The sequence below is a fragment of the Symphodus melops genome (assembly GCF_947650265.1).
Source record: "Symphodus melops genome assembly, chromosome: 1".
NCBI classification, from domain to species: Eukaryota; Metazoa; Chordata; class Actinopteri; order Labriformes; family Labridae; genus Symphodus; species Symphodus melops.
In genome coordinates, this window is record NC_136691.1 from 54664388 (window position 1) to 54685698 (window position 21311).

General features: G+C 46.7%; 1 protein-coding gene and 1 long non-coding RNA gene across 6 annotated transcripts in view; one reads left to right on the top strand and one right to left on the bottom strand.

Moving 5' to 3' along the window:
• LOC306840968 overlaps positions 1 to 21311 on the top strand; it is a 240569-nt gene that overhangs the window by 110784 nt on the left and 108474 nt on the right. The gene's annotated exons all lie outside the window — the stretch shown is intronic.
• Positions 1 to 21311, bottom strand: part of emid1 (EMI domain containing 1) — a 63995-nt gene that overhangs the window by 14032 nt on the left and 28652 nt on the right. For 4 of the 5 annotated variants that reach the window (XM_079370218.1, XM_079370219.1, XM_079370217.1 and 1 more), the window contains exons 4-8: positions 3598 to 3687; positions 3456 to 3517; positions 2608 to 2740; positions 2098 to 2142; positions 1893 to 2000 (exon numbers count right to left, since the gene is read on the bottom strand). In XM_079370218.1, the coding sequence (XP_079226344.1) occupies positions 1893 to 2000; positions 2098 to 2142; positions 2608 to 2740; positions 3456 to 3517; positions 3598 to 3687 (438 nt within the window). The remainder of the gene's footprint in view (positions 1 to 1892; positions 2001 to 2097; positions 2143 to 2607; positions 2741 to 3455; positions 3518 to 3597; positions 3688 to 21311) is intronic. The other variant, XM_079370220.1, reaches the window with a different exon arrangement.

The window sequence follows — 21311 nt, forward strand, 5'->3', positions numbered from 1 at the left end:
CAGGCTGTGGAGGGCGTGCAGGCTGTGGAGGGCGTGCAGGCTGTGGAGGGCGTGCAGGCTGTGGAGGGCTTCTAGGGCGTGCAGGCTGTGGAGGGCGTGCAGGCTGTGGAGGGCGTGCAGGCCGTGCAGGGCGTGCAGGCTGTGGAGGGCTTCTAGGGCGTGGAGTGCTTGCAGGACGTGCAGGGCGTGCAGGCTGTGCAGGCTGTGCAGGGCGTGGAGGGCCGGCGGTGCTAACTGCGGGAGTGCAGCCTGATAAGTCGTGTGCCTGCTTTTCACCGGCCCGCTCATTTTAAACCTCATTGTTTGGGTCTTTCTGCCTCTCGCTCTCTTTCAGGCACTCAGCACCTCTCTGTTTTATGAGCTGATGCAACGTGCTATGACGCTACGCTAATTACTACTTCGCTCTGATTTCACACCTGTGTGTGTGTGTGTGTGTGTGTGTGTGGGGGGGGGGGCGCTCTCCAGTCTGCAGCACAGGGGTTCAAACGACCAATCAAAGTGGCTCTTAAGAATCTACATGACATAAAGGAGGAGGATGCTGCGTGGAGTCACAGCAGCACGTAACACAACTCTCCTTTAAACTTATTAGAGACTCGTCATCACGCACAGGATCACTTTTTAACCTCCGACATTAACACACATCCATCTATATTTTCCATCACACTGGAAGCTTTCCAGCTCCAATGTTTGTCTTTCTCTTTGAAATAAAAACAATCATCACAATAAGGGAAACGCAGCTTGAGATGTGAGACGTAGCTCTGGTTTTAATGGTACAAAAACAATAACACCACAGGCATGTGGAAACCATAAGGACCTGGGATTTGTGTATATATAGCTCATGTTCGGTGCAGATTGAGATCACATGGCGCTTTCTTGGAAAGTGGGTTTGTAGTTTAACTTGCGCTCTAAATCTCAGCGTTGCCCAGCAGCAGGCACAGAGCAGGGGTCACATGTTCCTTCCCTCCCTCCATGATCCAAAGCAGAGGTGTAAGACAGATGTCCAGACACACACTTACACCAGCGTTTAACGTGTTATCGTCAAAGTCGCAGATTTACAGAAGTACAGATTTATGATTCAGCGTTCTTCCTGGTTCGGGGGGAACACGAGCGGCAGCAAATCTTCACGCAGTCAGGAAAACAAATGCCTTCGCTGCCCACTGGAGCAGCACATTTTTAGAAACGTATGATTTTAAAACAATGCCCAAAATGCCAACCATAAACCAGCAGCGGGCCTCAGGGGGGCCTCAGGGGGGGCCGCTGGGACGCTGGAGGGTCTGCGGGCTGAAGGAGCGGTTTGAGAGAGGAAGACAAACACGCTGAGGGTGTTTCGTCTCCGACATGTGATCGGATAAAACGCTGAATCTTTTTAAAGACAACAAGATTATTGAGCCAAGATGGGGCCTCAGCGCTGAAACTGTTCATCTGTTTGTTGGGTCGTTGCACCACCGTGCACATCGATGTTCATGTGTGATCTGGCGACTGGGGAAGATTTCAGCAGGGAGTGCATTACTGTATGTGGAAACCACACGGCTGTCAGGAACAGTTCATGTAAAAAACCACCAAATCAGACGTGCATGTGGAAGAATCGTCTGTAACGGCTCTAAATACCACGAGGATCTACCACTGTATGTACAGACACCTGATCCAGACACATGCTGGATTTATTTTAGCTCTATTACACTAAAGTGTTGTTTTTCTGTCTTATATGTTTGAACTCTTCACATATAAGTCCAGGTCTGCAGCGGTCTGCAGGTCTTGGTGCCTCCTTTTTCTCTTTTCAAGTTCAGATTAAGGAGTCAAATTCCTTCCTAACTTTGCCCCAAGTTTTTTTTTTGTTGTTGCTGATAAGTGGACGAGCGATGAGTGTGTTTCCACTCTCAGTCCGCTCTCACCTGCAGGTCCCGAGGATCCCCTCGATCCAGGGGCTCCAGATGGACCCCTCCCCCCGGTATCCCCACGAGGCCCGCTGGGACCGGGCAGCCCTCGAGACCCGGCCTTTCCTAAGAAGAGGAAACAGTCGTGAGTAATCATCCAGCTTTAAGTGGTTTACGTCTTAAAACAGGTTTCACTTTCACTGAGGGAAAGGCAACAATTTACCGTCTCTGCCAGGAAGCCCGTCTCTCCCCTTCTCGCCCCGAGGACCTGCAAAGAAAACAGAGAGGGGGGTCTGACTGAGGCTAAAATTGGGCTCGCACCACCTGAGCACGATGTGGCGTTCAATCCACTGAGCGAGGACGTGAAACTCGAAATACTGTCAAAGAGAGCAACACTCTAAATATCATAAAGGCTGTTTTATATTAAATGACCAAAATACTTTTATCATACGTCATTTTAAATCACTTTAAGACCGACAGAGTGATGGCAGGCTGAACGGTTTCACAAGTGTCTATTGCACATGCTCTCTTGGTCCGGTGCCTTGCTCAAGGGCACTGAACCAAAACTGTACTGGTGCGCTCCCCTGCGTTGCCATCTGACGACTAGCCGCTAATGCACGTGCGCTCGCCTTTAGAGAAAAGTGATTTCTCACTCTGTCAGATCGATTCAGAACCCTGACGCACGTGTGCAGTGACGTGTTCGTGACGGATGACGGCGGCGTGCTGTACCGACCTGCAGGCCCCTGCTCACCAGGAGCTCCCTGAGCGGCCGAGGCCCCCATCAACAACGAGGCCTCTGGTGCAGTTCCTCCTTTCTCCTGAAGGTGGCGATGTGTCACGGAGGACGGGGCAGCGAGTAATTGGACCTGGGATTAAAACAAACAATAATTAAAAAAAAGTCATGGCTATTAAACATTGCAACATCGTGGATTTGAATTTGGACCGTCAGCCTGAAAAGTCTGGACCACATTCTTTAAGGTCAACTGCTGGCTATCATCACATCTGTACCGTCTATTTAATTAGACTGAACACGTAAAGGCCCAATCAGGGACGGGAGCTGAACCTCTCCGTGCAACACGCCAGCTGTATGCTCACTCTCTGATAGTGCTGGAGTCAAGAAACCCAAGACCTGAGACCTGAGACCTGAGACCAGAGAGCTCTGAGACCGAGACCGAGTCAAGACCAAAAAAATCCTCATCCTTTGTCAAGCTGGCGTTTTCACTCACTGAGACGCAACACGGGGAAGGTTGCGGTCGAAGCTCGGGGATAAAAATAAAACTACAAATGAATCGAACACGAATTACACGTTCGTCATTTTCCTTCTAATCGCAGTGATGACGTTGGATTTTTAAACCGAAGTCCGTCCCGTCTCTTCCGTGACCAGAGACAAGACCGAGTTTAAACGACTTATTGTGTTGCTTTTTCTGTTTGTGTGTTTTTACTGCTGACACACACCGCCCTCTCACAGGGAGGATGTAGACAGAATTGAAGGTCAAGTTGACCCCTGTGTGACCCTGGTACGTGACCTTTGTGTGACCCTGCTACGTGACCCCTGTGTGACCCTGTTGGATCGGTCCGTACCTTCTCCTCCAGCGAGTTCAGCCTGTCGCCCAACGCTGTGATTCGACTGCAGTTGAGACAATCTACAAAAACAAGAAATGATTTCTTCACCTTCACAGACACTTAAACTCCAACATGTGACTCCGTGTTATAAAGTCCTCACTAGAAAGAGACTCTCCCGTGTGCGCCGGCGGGCGTCGTAGCGTTGACGGCTTCCTCACTGCCTCTTGAGCCACGAGCTGATTGGCTGCCTCTGTAGAAGAAGAAGAAGAAGAAGAAAAAGCTGTTTGCTCATCCTTAAAAAAAACACGATTTTTAAAGGAGCAGTACGTAACTCTGACCCCTAGTGTTTGAAATGGGAACTGCAGTCTTTAAGCAGAGTTAAGTAGATGTCTTACAGATTGCTCCTTTAAATATTGAAGCACAACATGTACGTGCTAAAACAGTTCGCACAAACGTCTCTGAAAAGATCAACACATCTGTCCACCTGAACCGTCCGACACAAATCAGTCCGAACAGATTTTTCCAAAAAAAAAAAAAAAAAGTTGATTGTCCGGTATTAGTGTCTAAGATGTGACAGCTCATTGTTTTCCTCCGTGTTGTTATCTCGTTGGGAGTTGAGGTCTTTGGACTGCTGCGATGACGAAACACTGAGGACGTCACACTGAGTTCTTGGAAGTCATCGCTGACATCAGTCATTTGATCTCTGACATTTAAGAGACAAAATAAAATGACCCAGTATAGTGCAGAAGATTTACATAAATAGTTAATAAAAAAATGTTAATTTCAGCCAACAAATCAAAGGATTTACATCCACACAGAACGAGTCTGGAGGTCGTGACTCTCCAGAAGTAGTTTTTCTGTCCTGTGGAGAAAAAGACCTGGAAAGGAGTGTGTGGACGTGGCCTGCGTGAAGAGGTGTGTGTCGAACATCTGACTTTAAGAGCTCCAAATTTAACGTCCACAAACAGACCTGTAATAAAAGCTCCTCTTTAAACTGTATCCTCAAACTTAACTCTATAAAACAAAGTGAGGAGGGCCTGACCTTAGGCCAACCGTTCTGCCAATGACGGCCATTATTTCTTTTTAAGATTTATTTTTCTTTCGAAGAAATATGAACTCACAAAATTCAGATTTGAGGAAGAACAGATTCCATGCACCAAGCGTTGCATGACACACTGTTTATGTCTCATCTTTTAAATGTTATTCATCTCGATTACACCGTCCAAGAGGAAGGAAGAGAAACAGTCAGACAACAAGAGAAAGAAAAACAAAGAGAGAGTGTCTGATTCTCTGAAATAATCTGAGAGCGTTTTTTAGTTTAAACATTTTTATGGCAAAATGTCAGTGTTTGTTCACGCTGTGCTCTAGAACAGGGTTTCTTAACCAGCCACCTGCAGGGCCACAAGGGGATAATATGCTTGCATCTGTGGGCCATAAGGGCCGTGATCGTTGGCCTGCAATATTCTCTCCGACCACTAAAGGCAGTAACCGCGCCAGTCAGAACGTCTACGGAGAAGTCTCAACTGTGCTAGGTGACTACCCTGAATGGAAACGTAAAGGAGAGGTTCTTAAAACGAAAAAATAATGACAGCAACGGGGGGGGGCAGCGCTACACAAAACAGAATGCTCTTTTTAATTTCAACAAATCTACCTAACTTCATTGAGCACCTAATTTTATTGCTTTTATTGCTAAGTTTAAATTGTGTTACTTATTTGACAAATGTGCACTAAAACATGGTTTTATATGAGCAAAATTAATTAAATGATCTTGTTAATTTGTGCAAGTTTATATGCATAATTAGCCCATGTATAGGTTATATATTGATTAAAAAACATACGTATTCATTATTACTACATAGTGACACAAATAGCTATTAAATAAAAATGACCGCAAAAGTTAAATCAGAAGCATTCACTCGATTGGGCCCCGGACCACCTTGCTCTGAAAGTGTTGGGCCCCAAGGTCAAAAAGGTTAAGAAACCCTGATCTAGAAGTACAAGACGATTAGCTGATGCTGGTTGTTTTTTCCTCTGATGGTTTAAAGCAGCGATATCAGAGTTTGTGTTGGAGTGGAGCTGCTGCTTTAAAGCACACGATTACATCTGTTGACGAGCAGAACAGTGGGGCGAAGCCAGCAAAAACATCAAAAAGAGAAACAACAATGTTCACTTACGTTACCACATATGCGCAAATATGACCCTGCGAGCATCTTCAATCAGTAATGTGCAAACTGTTTGCATGTGGAGTATATTCATGTGTGTGTGTTCGTCTGTCTCCATGACGTGAACGGACCGTCGCTAAACGTCATGCGAGGTGAAAAAAAGGTTCGTCACGTTCACGAGTAACAAAGCTGACATGAAGTTGGTGTCAGATGGATTTATCTTATTTATTTGTTTACAAACCGGAAACTTTGGTTAGATAACTTTCTGCATCGAGTTCAGCTGCCAAACATGACGCAGCCTGACGTGACGTCACAATCTGTGATGAATGTTGTGTTGTCCAAACTTTTTTTTTTTTTTTTTTTTTTTGCGGGCCAAAATTGTCGTGTTCGTGTCGCTCGCGGGCCACGTTTTTTTTTTTTTTTTTTATAATTTTGTAAGTAAATGTTTATATTTACACCTCTACAAAAATAACATAAATAGTCTACACAATAACTAATTAAAGTGAGAAACTATTTTGTTCTATTTTTTTTGTAAAAATAGTAAAGCTTTGTAGATCAAAATCAAAAAGTTCACAAAAGAATCCCTTTAATAAAATAACATCAAATACTTTTTTTGTTCTTCACCTGTGTTTTTTATTTGTTTTAATTTAGAATCAAGTCTGAAATGTGGTTTCTGTATTTAACTCAGGTTATTAAATGGTTAAACAAAAGTCTGCTTGTTTGCAAAAAATATATATGCAAAGGTTGATTTTCATCGCGAATAAATAAAGGAGGGAAATCTTAATGAGGCTGCGAGCCAAAATCTTCAGATTCTTCCGTTGAAGTCGGGGGGCCGCAAAATGGCCCCCGGGCCGCAGTTTGGACACCTCTGGTCTACAGGGATGTACGATCTGCCTCTTGATTGGTCACTCCCTCCTTTTCTCTCCTTCGCTTCATGCGTCCTCTTCCGTCTCTTAGCCTCGGCCGAGCGATGACCTCGGCCTGCTTCTGCCCCCGAAGGTCACAGAGTTCAGTAAACGGGAGCGACGTGGGAGAGACGCCGTTCTACCATTTAAAAGTTATAAGCTCTGTTAAATTTACCTTTTAAACTTCAGTGAAAAAGTTACACAGTTTTTGCTTTGACTCTCTCTTGCACAGCATTTGCACCTAATGTTTCTAATTCCTCAAATGTCTTGTGCAGCGTGACGATCCAAGAGGAACAAAATGTTGTCTCCCTTCGTCCTTGAATGTGGTTAAAATGACAATAAAAACTTCCCTTGACTTTTTTCTCCAGAAATCAACTCTGTCCTGTTTCCTCTCTCTCTCGCTGAGCTTCTTACTAACAAGCCAGGAAGAACTGGCACATCGTTTTTGAGTTGAAGCGCTGACAGAGACAGAGATCAGAAAACAGTTGCAGCTTTTGTCTGTGTTGCATTTCTAAGAGACAAACATTGTGCATTCTGCGTGTTGGCCAAGTTGCTCTCGTTTTGCTTTATTTAAAAAAAAGCCTGGGAGAGAGGGAGTGTATGAAGACAAAACAATAGTTTCCTTGTGCGGACAGAACGGGTCGTCTCAGCTCACATTCTGTCCTGCCTTCGTTTTATGAAGTGTGGGAGGTTGTGTCTGTGGGTTCTGGAGGTTTTCAATGAGCAGACCTTTGTGGAAAATGCCAGACTGACCTCCTTTGTCCGGCACGGTCCGGATCTGGTCGGCCCAGGTGCTCCTGATACAAAACAAGGAGGGTTGGCACCTCGTCTATCGACTACGCCAATCAGTGGACGCCACACACACACAGTCCCAGATCTCAAACCTCGATATAATTCTGATCAAAATCAAACGATATGTTCTGATACCACCAGGACAAAAACGATTGGGTCGTTTGTTGTTTCACACTTTCTATTGGTCGCTTCTGTTTGCAGTCGCAGGGAAACTTGAGCGAGCTTCCAGGTGGGCATGATCAAAAATACCAAAGCAGACGTTGACGTCAGGTTCTGGCCAAGTCTGAAAAGTTCTCGTAACGTCTCGTGTTAACGTCAACAACTTTGTAGCTTGTGTTTTAAAATAACTTTTAATTAAATCAGACTAAAATCTTTTTTGTGAACCACGTCGTAAACATGTTTATTTCTGCTTTAAAAGAAGAGATTTTAATTTATTTATTTTTTGAGAGCCCAAGTGGACACTTGAGGAACTGCAGTGTTGTTGTTTTTTCACACTGGCTTCACTGGAGGTTTCCGCTGAGTCACACTCTGTCTCTCACTCTGTCTCTCGCTCCAGGAGGGGAAATGGAGAAGTTATTGTCATTAAGAATATTAATAGTTTAGGAAATTTGAGTTAAGAAAACACTACGGGTTGAGTGATTGCCCACAGTGAGGAAAGGGAGAGAGAGAGAGAGACAGACCTCTTTGTTTGGGGTAAAGTGAGACTGCACCAATGATTTCCATCTTCAACCTCTGCACTCATGATTTCACTGTTTTGGTTCTTCATGACATCTCGGAGGATTACATTTATCTCCCTGGGACTGACGTGATTATTACTGTTATTTTATTGGCTATAAACTGGGAGAAAACATATTCTTCAGAAGTCGTCGAATAGGCAACAAATACTGAGGAATATTTTTTTTTGATTCACCAGAAACTCTGCACATTTATTGCACAATTTTCACTTTTTCTCCAATCTTTGTTTTAGATTCCATTTTGTTTAACTTTGTACTTTTTGCACATTTAGATTTTATTAGTGTAAATATTATTTATCTTATTTTACCTCATTTTGTTTCATACTTTAACGTACCTTATTTTATCTACATTTCACCGTGGGGAGTGGAGGGGGGGGAAACGTAATTTCGATTTCACTGTATGTCTGACATATTTTGGAATTGCCATTAAAGTAAACCTTGAACCTTGAACCTTGAAAATGCAAGAAGCCTCCAATGTTGGAGATGCTTATGAAACATGGAGAGAGGTGAGAATGCAGAAAGCTTTACAGACCCATGCAGAGCTGGCTAAACACTGAAGCTACAGTGTCCACCACATGCAGAGCTGGCTAAACACTGAAGCTACAGTGTCCACCACATGCAGAGCTGGCTAAACACTGAAGCTACAGTGTCCACCAACATGCAGAGCTGGCTAAACACTGAAGCTACAGTGTCCACCAACATGCAGAGCTGGCTAAACACTGAAGCTACAGTGTCCACCAACATGCAGAGCTGGCTAAACACTGAAGCTACAGTGTCCACCAACATGCAGAGCTGGCTAAACACTGAAGCTACAGTGTCCACCAACATGCAGAGCTGGCTAAACACTGAAGCTACAGTGTCCACCACATACAGAGCTGGCTAAACACTGAAGCTACAGTGTCCACCACATGCAGAGCTGGCTAAACACTGAAGCTACAGTGTCCACCACATGCAGAGCTGGCTAAACACTGAAGCTACAGTGTCCACCACATACAGAGCTGACTAAACACTGAAGCTACAGTGTCCACCACATGCAGAGCTGGCTAAACACTGAAGCTACAGTGTCCACCACATGCAGAGCTGGCTAAACACTGAAGCTACAGTGTCCACCACATGCTGACCTGTGTGAGCATCCACACCGGGGGGGGGGGGGGGGGGGGGGGGGCTCTCAGAGTTACACACTGCCCACACTGAAATGTATTTGTAGCTAAAATCGATCTTTGAACACGCGGTATTGATAAAGTCTCAACCTGTCGAACATTTCGAGAGATGCTTCGTCTGAGACAAAGAAAGGTGTGTGTTCATGCAGGGGTCGTTTTCGTTGGCGCTGAAGGCGGCGCTCAATTACAAAGTAGAGCGCTGGATAGGAAACGTAGCGCTCGCCCCTTAACCGCACCTCTTCTTCTCCCTCAAGAGCGAAGAACGTTCAAGCGCCAACATCCCCTCACCCACACTCGAGCTATTGTGTGAAGCGCTAATCCAACTCTGGCTCAAGGACAACTGTCTCCCACACACACACACACACACACACACACACACACACACACACTGTCTGTCTGCAAGAACGCAAAATAAATCCTGCAAGACCCCCTATTCTCTACTGCGTCTCCCATGAGAGAGGCGTGTGTGTGTGTGTGTGTGTGTGTGTGTGTGTGTGTGTGTGTGTGTGTGTGTGTGTGTGTGTGTGTGTGTGGAGTATTACAGACTGGGATGCCTCTGGTATGATCCATTGCTCCCTCAGCCAACAATAACATCATCACAGTTAATGAATGCCCCCCAATGGACCCGGCTCGTTGTTCTGCCTCTTTGTTCTCTGTGGGCTAATTGTCCCAGCAGGGGGGGGGCAAAAAAAAAAAAGTGTGAATGTATTTGACCTTTTGACCCCTTGTTGCACTGGGCTGTAGTCACAGCTCCTTATTAGAGGAGAAAACCCAGCGGAGGCCGACCTGACATCAGCACTCTGTCTATTGCTCCACACACACACACACACACACACACACACACACACACACACAGCTCAGACGCTTGTTTACACACACTCTGAATAATCCTCGCCCCCGCTGAGGAAGATACGAGCCGAGGTCACATGGAGAAGGTTATCTTCTGTTTTATAATTGAGTCTGTGTGTTCAGCGGATTAAGACAAACGGCCTTTAGGCCTCTTTAAACTCTGTAAAAATATTCTCGAGTCGACTTGTGTGATATAATTATTAAATGCTGTTTTAATAAAGAAGCTCGACACAGTTCCCTGTCGTGCGTCACTACTTCCTGACTCCTCGCTGTGGCGGTTATGAACAGAATTTAAACGACCGAAGAAGAACAAGACGACGGGAGGAAATAAGAAGAAGCAGAAAGCGGGACTGCGGCGATAAAAGAAACAGAAATAACAGTAAAAAAAAAAAAACACATTAAAAGGAAGAATGTGCGATTTTTCTGATCCAGTAGGTGTCGCTCCTGAGCTCGCAGCATGAAACCAAGACAAACTGCCGTTTGGCCACGCCTCCTCCAGAGACACACCTCCAACCCCGCTCTCCTCCCAGAGGAGTCAAAGTGTCCCACAAGTTATTAGCGAGCTAACGTTAGCACACTTTAATTAGCTCGTAGCTTCAGATTGCATTGGAAATTGACCGTGTCAACAAAACAAACAAACAAAAAAAAGGCTAACGTGACATGAGTATGCTCTTCTTCTCTTTTTATACAGAAGGGGAGGAGCCAGCCGTCCCGTCCATGTAAACACAGCTCTGACAACAACACAGACAGGGGGACTCAAACTTCTCCGTCACTGGAGACAGTCAGGACTCACAGGACAGACTTGATCTCGCTGTATTGATGTTTTAACATTTGGCTCTTTGTTAGGGACACTTTAGTGATGAAGACATCTTAAGGCGTCGTTATATGGTTATCATGCACTTGTGTTTCTTCTTATTGTGAGAGTCATATTCAAATTCAAAAAACTTTATTTGTCCTCGGTCGGACAATAGAGCAGCAAATGAACGACATTCAACCAATCAGCAAAGAATAATGTGTAAAAAACCACACGAGCAGCGACCCGGGACCGGATGTATCGTTGTATATAAAGTGATAAAGGCACTTTGTTGTTAACTAAAAAACTTCCGGGGCTGCAGTGACGAGAAAAACAAACGTTTTCTCCAGAACGACTTTGTCAGACTGAACTTGATGGATGTGTAAAGTCGAGTCGGAGCGGTGCAGAGTCCTCTGAAGGTCCCGAGGAGCTCTCACAGAGAAGCTGTTCGCTGAATCCGATCGACGGTCCTGCCAAGCCACACATGTAGCTGCGTGGGCCCGTTTCCCCTCCGCTGCACATCGCTGCTCCATTTAAACACAAACACTGATCATCAGCCTGTCAAATAAAAAACAGATCTGCCTTCCACGTGCAATTCAACTCCAATAAAACTGTGAAGTGTGAAAGCTGTTTACACACAGATAGTAATTATACATTAGCTTTATATAGTGCTGGAGCTGGACTGATCGCTGTGGGTGGACGAAAGAGAAGAAGAAGAAGAAGAAGAAGAGACCTTTAAAGAAAGGTAGGAGATCAGGAGAGAGCGAGGAACAACATGCAGGAAAGGAGGTCGGACTTAATCCAGGCTCCGCCTCCTGGGATGGATCTACCTCCCGCACATGGGGGAGATTTGCACCTGAAGCAAACGTGAGAAAACTTCTGGTTGTTGAAGAAGTGAGAGCACGCGGCTCGCCTCAGTAACACGCCACACACACACACACACACACACACATCGGCGTGAACGAGCCCTCGTCCGAGACCAGAATCTAGCGCACACACGTTAGCAACCGTCTGTTAGCATTATGTCATTATATTATCATTGAAGCAGCTGATTGTTATTACTGGCCGCAGAGACCCTGATTGGAGATCTGCTGGGACCACCAGAGCGAGAGTCTGGGGAGCAATGACCACGACTGCAGCTGCAGCTCAGAGGTGTGTGTGTGTGTGTGTGTGTTTTGTTTGTGTGTGTTCATGTGAGAGAGTGTGAGAAAGTGCACGCTGGCTGTGTTATTAAGGGGCCGAGGTCATTCCTTCAGTGATATTCTCCCAGTGAAAATAAACCAGAGGCCTCATGCTAAGAGCCCCGTTAGCTCTGCCAACCACAAACCCCTTAAACACACAGCTCACACTCAGCCGCTCCGACGTGCACGACGCTCCGAGCTCATCACCTCTTCAGGTTTTATTTGTTCTCAGCGTTTGCAGAGAGATCCAGCAGCAGCCTGCGTGCAGGACGACAGGCTGGGAGGAAAGAGTCAAACTTTTGATTTGGTCTCCGGCAGAGGGCGGACGGTTTTGGAAAAGCTCGTCTGTGCTTTTTTTTTTTTTTTCTCTCTCTCTCTCAGTCTAACTTTGGTATCTCAAAGTTTGAAGTTAAAGTGGGGAGATTCAGCACACAGCCTGTCAAAGCTGCGGCTCTGAAAGCAACCGTCAAGAAGGAGCAGACGAAGCAGCAGAGCGTCGACTTCCTGATCCATCTCTGTCCGCGCAATTAGCTGAGCTCAGCGCTGCAGCATCATTAGTGACCAGCTGCTGACAGAAAAAACCAAGGGAGGTGTTTGTCTCCGTCTCTGCAGCGCCTCAGACAGACTGAGGGAGACACACACACACACACACATCCAGTCCATTCATGGAGAACACTGCACTCTTTAAAACAAAGGTGTCAACTCGGACCATGTGTCTGCTGAGCGAGCAGCTTCTTTCACCTTTTCTCAGTCCCAACAAGACAAACGTGTTTTATTCCTTCTTCTTCTCCCTCTTTCTGTCCGTCTGTCACCTTATAGTCAGAAATCAGCCGTGTCAGAACGAGCACTTCTCTTGTTCTCCTGAAAACGTTCAGATCCTTTGAGGAGGACTGAACAAGGGGAGACTCTGCAAAATGAGAATATATTTGCCTTCTTATCGACGAGTGTGAACAAGCGGATGAGGAGGATTTCAGTTCCCGTCCTCTTGTAATTCTCTAAATATTTTCCAGGCTTCGATATGTGACTATGGTTATGCTGTTGAAGTCATTCGGAGCCAGCGTTATAATCCTTCCTTTTATTTACAGACTTTAGTGCACGCTGCAGCCTTTAGTTTATTGGAGACGCCATGATGAAGATGTTTGTTTACTCGTGCGACAAACATCACAGTGAAAAAAACAAAAAGATCATGTGGACTGAGTTTGACCTTTTCACTGATGATTAGAGCAGAAAGGTCTCAGGTCATTTTAAGGGCCATTCATCGACCTTCCTGACGGCGCTCCGTCATCCGGGCTTGCTGCTCTGCGTCTGACCCGGCGTTAAACGCTCTTTCCCAGGGCTGCAGCTTCTTTTATTAGGTGATTGCCTCGGAGGACACACTTCATCATTTCCTCGCGTTGGAGCCGTCCCTGAGAGCGAGAGCGAGTCGGGGCCACACACTGCACGCACGTTCAGCTGGACTCCCAGGTGAGAAGGGGGCGTGCCCTTTCCTGAAACGAGCGCTCCGATAATTGATCCCAGAGTTCCCTGCAGAGGTGAGCCGAGCAGGCCCGACCGCTCGCTCGCTCGCCCGCCCGCCTCCACGCCGCGTCCACGCCGCTTCAAAACAAGTGCAACCCGGGCTGCAGGTCTACATCTGCTCCGCTTTACAAGTCCAGCAGAGGTGTTGCAAAGACCCTGCTGCAAATGAAACCCACGCCGAGGCCTCCAGGACCCTGAGGTGAGAGCGTGCAGGGTCACACACACACACACACACACACACACACACACACACACACACACACACACACACACACTGCACCTCATCAATCAGCACAGACACTTAAACACAGGCAGAGCGGGCAGCGAACAGTCGTCACACCACTTTAAACACACAGCGAGACCCCCATCAGTCACTACAAAGGCTGAAAATAATTAATGATATTTGGACAAGTCACTGCACCTGAAGAAAAGATTTATGAACCTGCACTTAAAGAAAAACATTTTAAATAGGTTTTTAAAGGCACACGCCTCTTTAAGATAAACTGCCTTTCAGATCTTCTGATCACTTTTTATTAAAGGTTTTAATGTCTGAGTGTTTCGATGCTGCCAAACAAACCTCTCCACATGGTCAATAAAGTTTTTTTTTTTTTTAAAAACACATCCACACAAAGTGGGGTAAACGCTGCAATGACCAGTGCGCGGTTGTTTTCCTGCGTTTGGTTGTGCAGATTCTCACGTCAGTCCTTTCGGCTCGTCCTGCCCGTCCAGATGTGCTCACACACACAGCCTGTAATCTTTCCCAGGAAGGAGGAGGGTCTCCTCCCGCCTCCCTGCGTCACACAGCGCTGTCTCTCTGCTCACCTTCACTCTCTCTCTCCCTCTCTCTGTTTTTCCAGAAAATGTCTCCAGTGATGCTGATGGCAGCGACGGGCCGTGCGTCTCTCCTCTCCCCCCGCCCGGCAGGCGCTGGTGTGTAATTACAGAGCAGCGTCGGGGCTGGACGGTCTGACTGGCGAGGGGGGGGCGACTGCGGTGTGCTGACAGAGGTGTTCGTCTGGCCTGAAGACATGTGGAGCACATGGCATTCTGGGACGGGAGACTGGCCTCGCTGGGCACAGGATGCATGCTCTCACCTTCCATAACCTCCCTCCTGTCAGGCTTCCTGCTTGTAGTGTTTTCCAGAAGGTTCCATCATGAGAACCATCACTATTAGCCCCCGACTGTGGAGAAAAACCCTGCAGGGCACCTGTAGATAATAATTACAGGCGAATTGAGCTTTGTTTGCAAATCACTCGCCGGCCTCTAATTACTGAGCAGAGCTGCCTCCCTCTGTTTGTTTTTCTCTTCATACATGAACTCCTGAAAAAGTCTGGAACGTCTCACAGCAGATATCATTAAAAGGACAGCGTAGGTAAAAGCTCCCGACGCCACGATGACACGTCTCTGCATTTACATCAACGCTGAAGCAGAAAATGTTCTGGATGTTTCCTGCTGTGTTCGACAGCTCAACTTGACTCCATGCAGAAATATTTACAAGGTGTGTTAGGAAGGAAAGAGTCCAGCACAATTGAAGAAAGGGACATTTATGCATGCAGGTCACCCTGCAGAGTGCAGAAGGAGTTTTGTGCATGTGAGAAAAAGGTCATCGTATGTTTCAAGTCAATCCTGTAGAGTCTAGAATGATGCTTTCCAAATCTGCAGCAAGTTTCAGTTAATGCAGCTCGTCTTCTAAACGTCACTGTGTCAATAAAAAGTGAAGGTTAAAACGACGACGAGAGGAGCTGGCAGGACGAATTCCTGGCAAAAGTCGCGAGTTGAAAAAATAAACAGCGGCTCCTCCCCTGAAGATTTCTGCAAAAAAAAAATATATATATAAATCTGGAGTTTTGTGCATGTGTGAAAACACCACATTTGGGTTTTGGGTGTGTGGCAGTATGCACATGTTTTTTTTAACACTTCCTGGTCATCTCAGGGCCCAATAAGATGGAGATACCTGAGCGGAGTGGATCCACGTGTGCTCACGGGAGACCAAATAAAATAAGATTTGAACAAAACATACAAGCTCATTTTGATGAGGATGAGGAGAATGATGAAGAGCTAAATCCTCCGATTCGATTTGATAATTCGGCAAAAAGTGAAACTGACGAGCGCCGCGACTCCTTAGTGAATAAAACAGAGAGAGAGACGGTTTGTATTAAACCACAACACAGAAACACAATTTACACAAGAGAAGAAAAAAAATGGCACCCCCCCAAATGTTCTGTCGTCTCTGTAGAATCAACAAAAAAAACGAGCCCGCAGCAAAATGGAAACAATTCTCTGAGTGCAATGACAGCAGACGATGCTGCGGTCTGTGTAAAGAGGCTAAAATAAGTGGTAGGCACATCTGTGCTGCTGATTTGATGGAGTATGTGGTCGGGAGAGGTTTCTCTAAAAACCCAGCCGACAGTCTTTAAACGTTTCCTCCACTTGAAAGCGGCACATGTCTAATAAAAGCACGCGGCGGCTCACACCCTGCAGTTTTTATGAAGAGAGACACAATAACACAGAAGCACCGCGACGCCCGGCTCCGCCCTCCTGACCCGCCGTCACCCAAATAAAAGCTGCTTTGTAAACTTTTCCTCGGCGTCACTCTCCCTGTCGGTGACCTCGGCTGGCATCTTCTCCAGTGATGTGTGACCAGACCCCCTCCTCCCCCCCCCCCCCCCCCCCCCCCCCTTCTTTGTGTCTCCTGTTGTCACCAAGGCAACCAGGGTAAACAGGACTCCAGGGCTGCAGATGAGGATGAGGAAATCTTCTTCTTCTTCTTCTTCTGCTGTGTCAGAGAGGCAGGGAGGGGTCTGTGTCTCCACACAGCGCAGTCATTAAACAGCACTCCTCTCACACAGCCAACAACACTGCAAAAGACAAAAGACCTAAAAAAACCCAGCTGGGAGTAACAGAACTCGACCTCGACACGCACACACACACTGCTGCACACACTGCTGCTGACTGCACACATTTTAAACATCATGCACACAGTGAGAAGCTGCACGAGATCAAACACGGCTAACATAAAGTCCGGAGGTGGAAAGCAACACAAACAGACACGTTTGAATGAGTCGAGCTTATTTGACTTCTTATGTGGAAGGTGCAGTTATAATGCCAACAGAAGATGACCTGTGAGGGGGGGGGGGGGGGGGGGGGCTCCTTGTATTAACTTCCCTCCTCATAACAAACTTAGCTTAGCTTCTTTGTTTGTTCAAATTACCTTCCGTCATCCGACTGCTTTTCTTTCACAGCCAGAGATCCGACGAGCAACACGTCCGCGATTAACTCTCACAAGAGCTGGATTTACCTCGCTGATCACAAACTGTGTGAATAATAAGTGACTGTGACGAGGTTAGACTAAATGTCTAGTCACGTGGTAAAAAAAAAAAGATGATAAAGTGTTATTCAAATGAAGCTTGGAGGATTTAAACTCTAATTAATAGTTTGGCAAACACTAAAAGGTGTTTCATCGACGACAGTAGTGTGGAGTTTGCACACTGCTGCTCTCTGCAGAAACAGGCTGCTGCTGCATTCCTGTCCAGCAGTCCTTTCACTCATTAGCATACAGAGGCTGACAGGCTCTGCCCACAGCTGCAGCCAAGCGGAGCACCGGCCAATCCACAGAGACTGACAGGCGCGCGCGTGCGTGCGTGCTAAACGTCCTCTAAAACACGCTCAGTGCCGGGTGAGGGACAGATCTGCTCCACAACCCGGTCTGAATGCAAAACCTTCCAGGCCCCCCGTGTTGCCTCTGCAGCCAAACGAACTCCTCTCCAAGTGTGAGTGCTTTCACGTGAGAGAAAGTTTGCACCGACTTAACCACCCGTGTAAACACTTAAAAACAATCAATTCTTTGACTAAAAAAAGCGTGCAGGAGGATCCATGACAACCGAACACAAACGAATCCAGTCAAACACGATGACTGATAGCGACTGCACTCGTCATGCAGAGCCAAGAGCTGCAGCTACTCCAACTCCCATCAGGCCGATATTCTGCTTCAATAGCAAACCATAAACCTGCCTCCCTCCGCACCACTTTAAAATGAACTGAGAGCGAGAAGTAGGCCAAATCTGTCTTCACTATTGTTTCCATTTTTCCTCCTGATTCAGCTTCTCTCGGAGAGCGTCGTCCATTTCCTCCAGCATTACAAATCATTTGATTTGTCAGTTTCCTCCGGGACGTCTCGTATGACTCCCTAATCTCCATTTTTCTCCCGCATAATTTTGGATTATTTTTCAGCGGAGGTATTCGGCCCCGCTCTGAGGGGAAAACACACGATGTAAGAGAGTGAAAAGAGCACTGTTTCAACACTTTTAATGGGACAAGAGGCGGTGAGAAGATTTTTTTATTTGCAACATCCTCTCATCCGATAATCCCTCGTCGCTGTGAAAAAAACGTTTCCCTGCCAGCACAAACAGACTGTAGGAACATAAACTAAGGCCCCCTCCGAGCGTCACCCTGTTATTATTGTTGTTAAAATGGAGTTTTTAATTGTGTGAAATTACGTCCCATGATGGGAGGTTAAAACATTTTAGGAAATCAATGGGGAAATATCTCTTTTCTGAGATCGAAACTAAAAGAGGAAAATGTTCAAATCCAACACAAGTAAGAGCGAACGCATCATCCCCAGACACACGCTGTAGTTTTAAAGTCTTATATCCTGCTGTTTAGCCTCCAAACTCCAGCAGCGTACCTGGCGGCTGTGGATCAGTGGTAGAATCGGTCATCTCTCAACTAGAAAGTCGGGGGTTCGATCCCGAGCTCCTGCTGCCACGAGTCCATGTGTCCTTGGGCAAGCCGCTTAACCCCCCTGCTTCCTCTGCTGCTCCTATCTATTGATAACACATATCGTTCATGACCGTTTATGAAAGTAGACACACACACACACACACACACACACACAGTGTGTGTGCAGGTGATGATAATAACTTATTAGACCTGTTTTGTTCATTTATCCTGTAATAACGTCTTTTTTCCGTGACTTGCGATGTTCAGGATTTTGCACTTCCGGAGACCGCTGGAAGTTGCCGCTTGACGCTTTGACGCGACCTCCGGTGTAAAAGGTGAAAACCTTCAAGCAGTCAGAAGCTCAAATCCGTTTCCACAAAAGGAAAGAGTTCACTTTGGAAAACGAGGACAAACAGCTTCCCTCCCTGATGGGTCGTGTCTTCACTACATGGAGACGTCACGTTCTTCACTTTTTACTCTGAGATTCCTGCTGTTGTACTTTTTCATTCAACCCTGCGAGCGGGTGATGTTAGAGTCCAAAGTGCGTGAGGCGCATGAAAGGCTGACACACACACACACACACACACACACACACACACACACACAGGTGAGACATGCACAAACACAGCGGCGCCGACGTCCGCAGTTTTTACAACGGATCAGAAAAAAAAAAAAAAAAAAAGGTTCTAAGAGAAGAAACCATGAAGTAAACTGACATGAGACACATCTCTGACACAAGCTCACACAAAATCTACTGACTGATGCTCCATCCCTCTTTAACACACTGACAGGCTTATATGTGTGAGACCTCACGGCTGTGGCAGAGCGCCAGAATCAACACCCCCCCCCTGCCCCCCTCCCTCCCTCCAGCCTCCAGCGCAGCGACAGATTGATGCGTGGCTGCAGACTGCATCCTCGACATGGTTGTTCCATTTATGTGCATGTTTGCACCTGTTAAAACACACAACACAGGACTGGGACTGACAGCAGCAGCGTGCGATGTGTGAACCCTCCACCTGATACTGCTCCGACCCCTCTGACAGACCGGAGGGGGGGGGGGGGGGCTCTCGTGGACTTGTATAATCCTGCTGCTGCGGAGAATGAGCAGCGTAATGAAAAGCAGCAGGTTTGCGTTTGCAGCTCTCAGCTTTCTCCTCCGAGGATCGATGTGTTCAGACAGAGGAGCGCCTGATGCCATCAAACTGTACGCAGATCAGCTGCTGCTGATTCCTGCGCTCCAGATGTTTATGGAAGTGCTTCAGGTTCAGACTGACAAACGAGCAGGCAGTTATCTAATTACTGAGGAAACACAGGTTTACATCAGGCCCACGCTTATGTCCAAATCAGTGTTTGGCTTCTTTTGTGTGTCTGCATCTGCTCAAGGGCTGGGTCATAATTCATTATCATTCAATTACAATGTATTGACTTTCAGTGGACTCTTGTCAAAACGGATATTTACACAAAGCTCAGTCGTGCAAATTTATAATTCTGAGTTATGAGCTCATGGATGAGTAACTGGACGCTTGTTTCGCACATGTTCTGCGATGTTATGATACAGTTTATCACGCTCAATACGACGTTTGTATATCATTCGACACATCGTGAGGGAGATGAGATGAGTGACTGCAGAAATTCACTTACTGTGTTGGGAAAATTCATCCGTTCGAACGAGAGCATGTAAGGCAAGGGAGGGTTTATTTGTAGAGCACGGGTCATGCAAAGAGCAACTCAGAGTGCTCGAAGAGAGCAGATCATAAAAAAGCACAATTCAGCCAGAAATGATGATGACAAACGAGTTAAAAAAATCAACCTATCAGATCTTATTAAAGGTCCTCAAGTCCTCTTCTCCATGTTCTTCTAACAGGTGTCTCTCGTCTGTCTACAATGATGAGAAAAGTCCATCCTCTCAGTCTTCTGCCTGCTCCACTTTTCAGAAAGTGTGCTCAAACAGGCCGTTTGGAGATTTTCCCTTCATGACATCACAAAGGGCAGTAGCCCCTCCCCCAGGTGGGTGACACTCCCACAGCTAGGTGTTTGTTCTGCCCTCTGAGTCTGCCTTCTCACCGTAAACAATAGGACATGGAGCCAGAAAGCAGCGAGTACACCCGAGCCCTTCCAGAGAGGGGGCGTGGTCAGACACAGCTCATTTACATATTTAAAGCTACAGACACAGAAACAGCCTGTTCTGAGCAGGGCTGAAATAGAGGGGTTTATAGACATGATCAAATACAGGATCAGAGTGGATTTACAACAACACACTTCACACACACTCAGGTCACATGACTTCAAACAGTAAACCAAACAATCAAATCGACTGTGCTTGTAAACGTGTAGTTCATGTATGCAACAGGACAAAACGCTATCTGGACATCTCAGTTTAGAACTTCCCCGTATCCTTTGGAAGCAGGTTTTACTTGGCTGCGTAAATATTTGTTTTCGTACCAGTGCACCCTCAGCTTGGCACACGTAACGTGGCCTCCTTAAAGCTCCTGCTGCTTTTCAAAGCCCGGGGTATCAGAGCTGAGACTCTGCCAGCCCTCTTTGTTATGACTTACTGCTAATTAGCATGCAACCTCACATGACCCAACTCTCTTGGCAGAATCAGCCAAAGCGCTCCTGACTTCTTTGGCCCGTCTCGCCCTCATATGCATACATGTGTGCAGAATTTGCATACATGAACGTATGCATGCACACAGCACAAACCCACGCGTATAAACTTGCAGAGTGGGCAGAGTCAAAGCTTATCTCGGGCTAATCCCTTGGTGAATGGTGTGCTGTGTGCCAGGCATTCCTCTGTGTCTTTCTGAGGCTTTTTGGGGATTAGACCCCACTTACTTCCAGGGGCCTCAGGGAGGGATCAAAGCTGATTGGGCTTTTTTTTTGGGTCGGGGTGATAGCGTGTGGAAAAGTGAGCCTTCTACTCAGGTGGACGCTCAGGGAGGCAACACGACACCACCGCCGCCAAGCTGAGGACGGTGACACAGGCCGCACGCACCTGGTGAGGGTCAAACCTGCGCTAATCCAGCAGAGCGCTAACCGGCACCGGGGTGATTGACGGGCA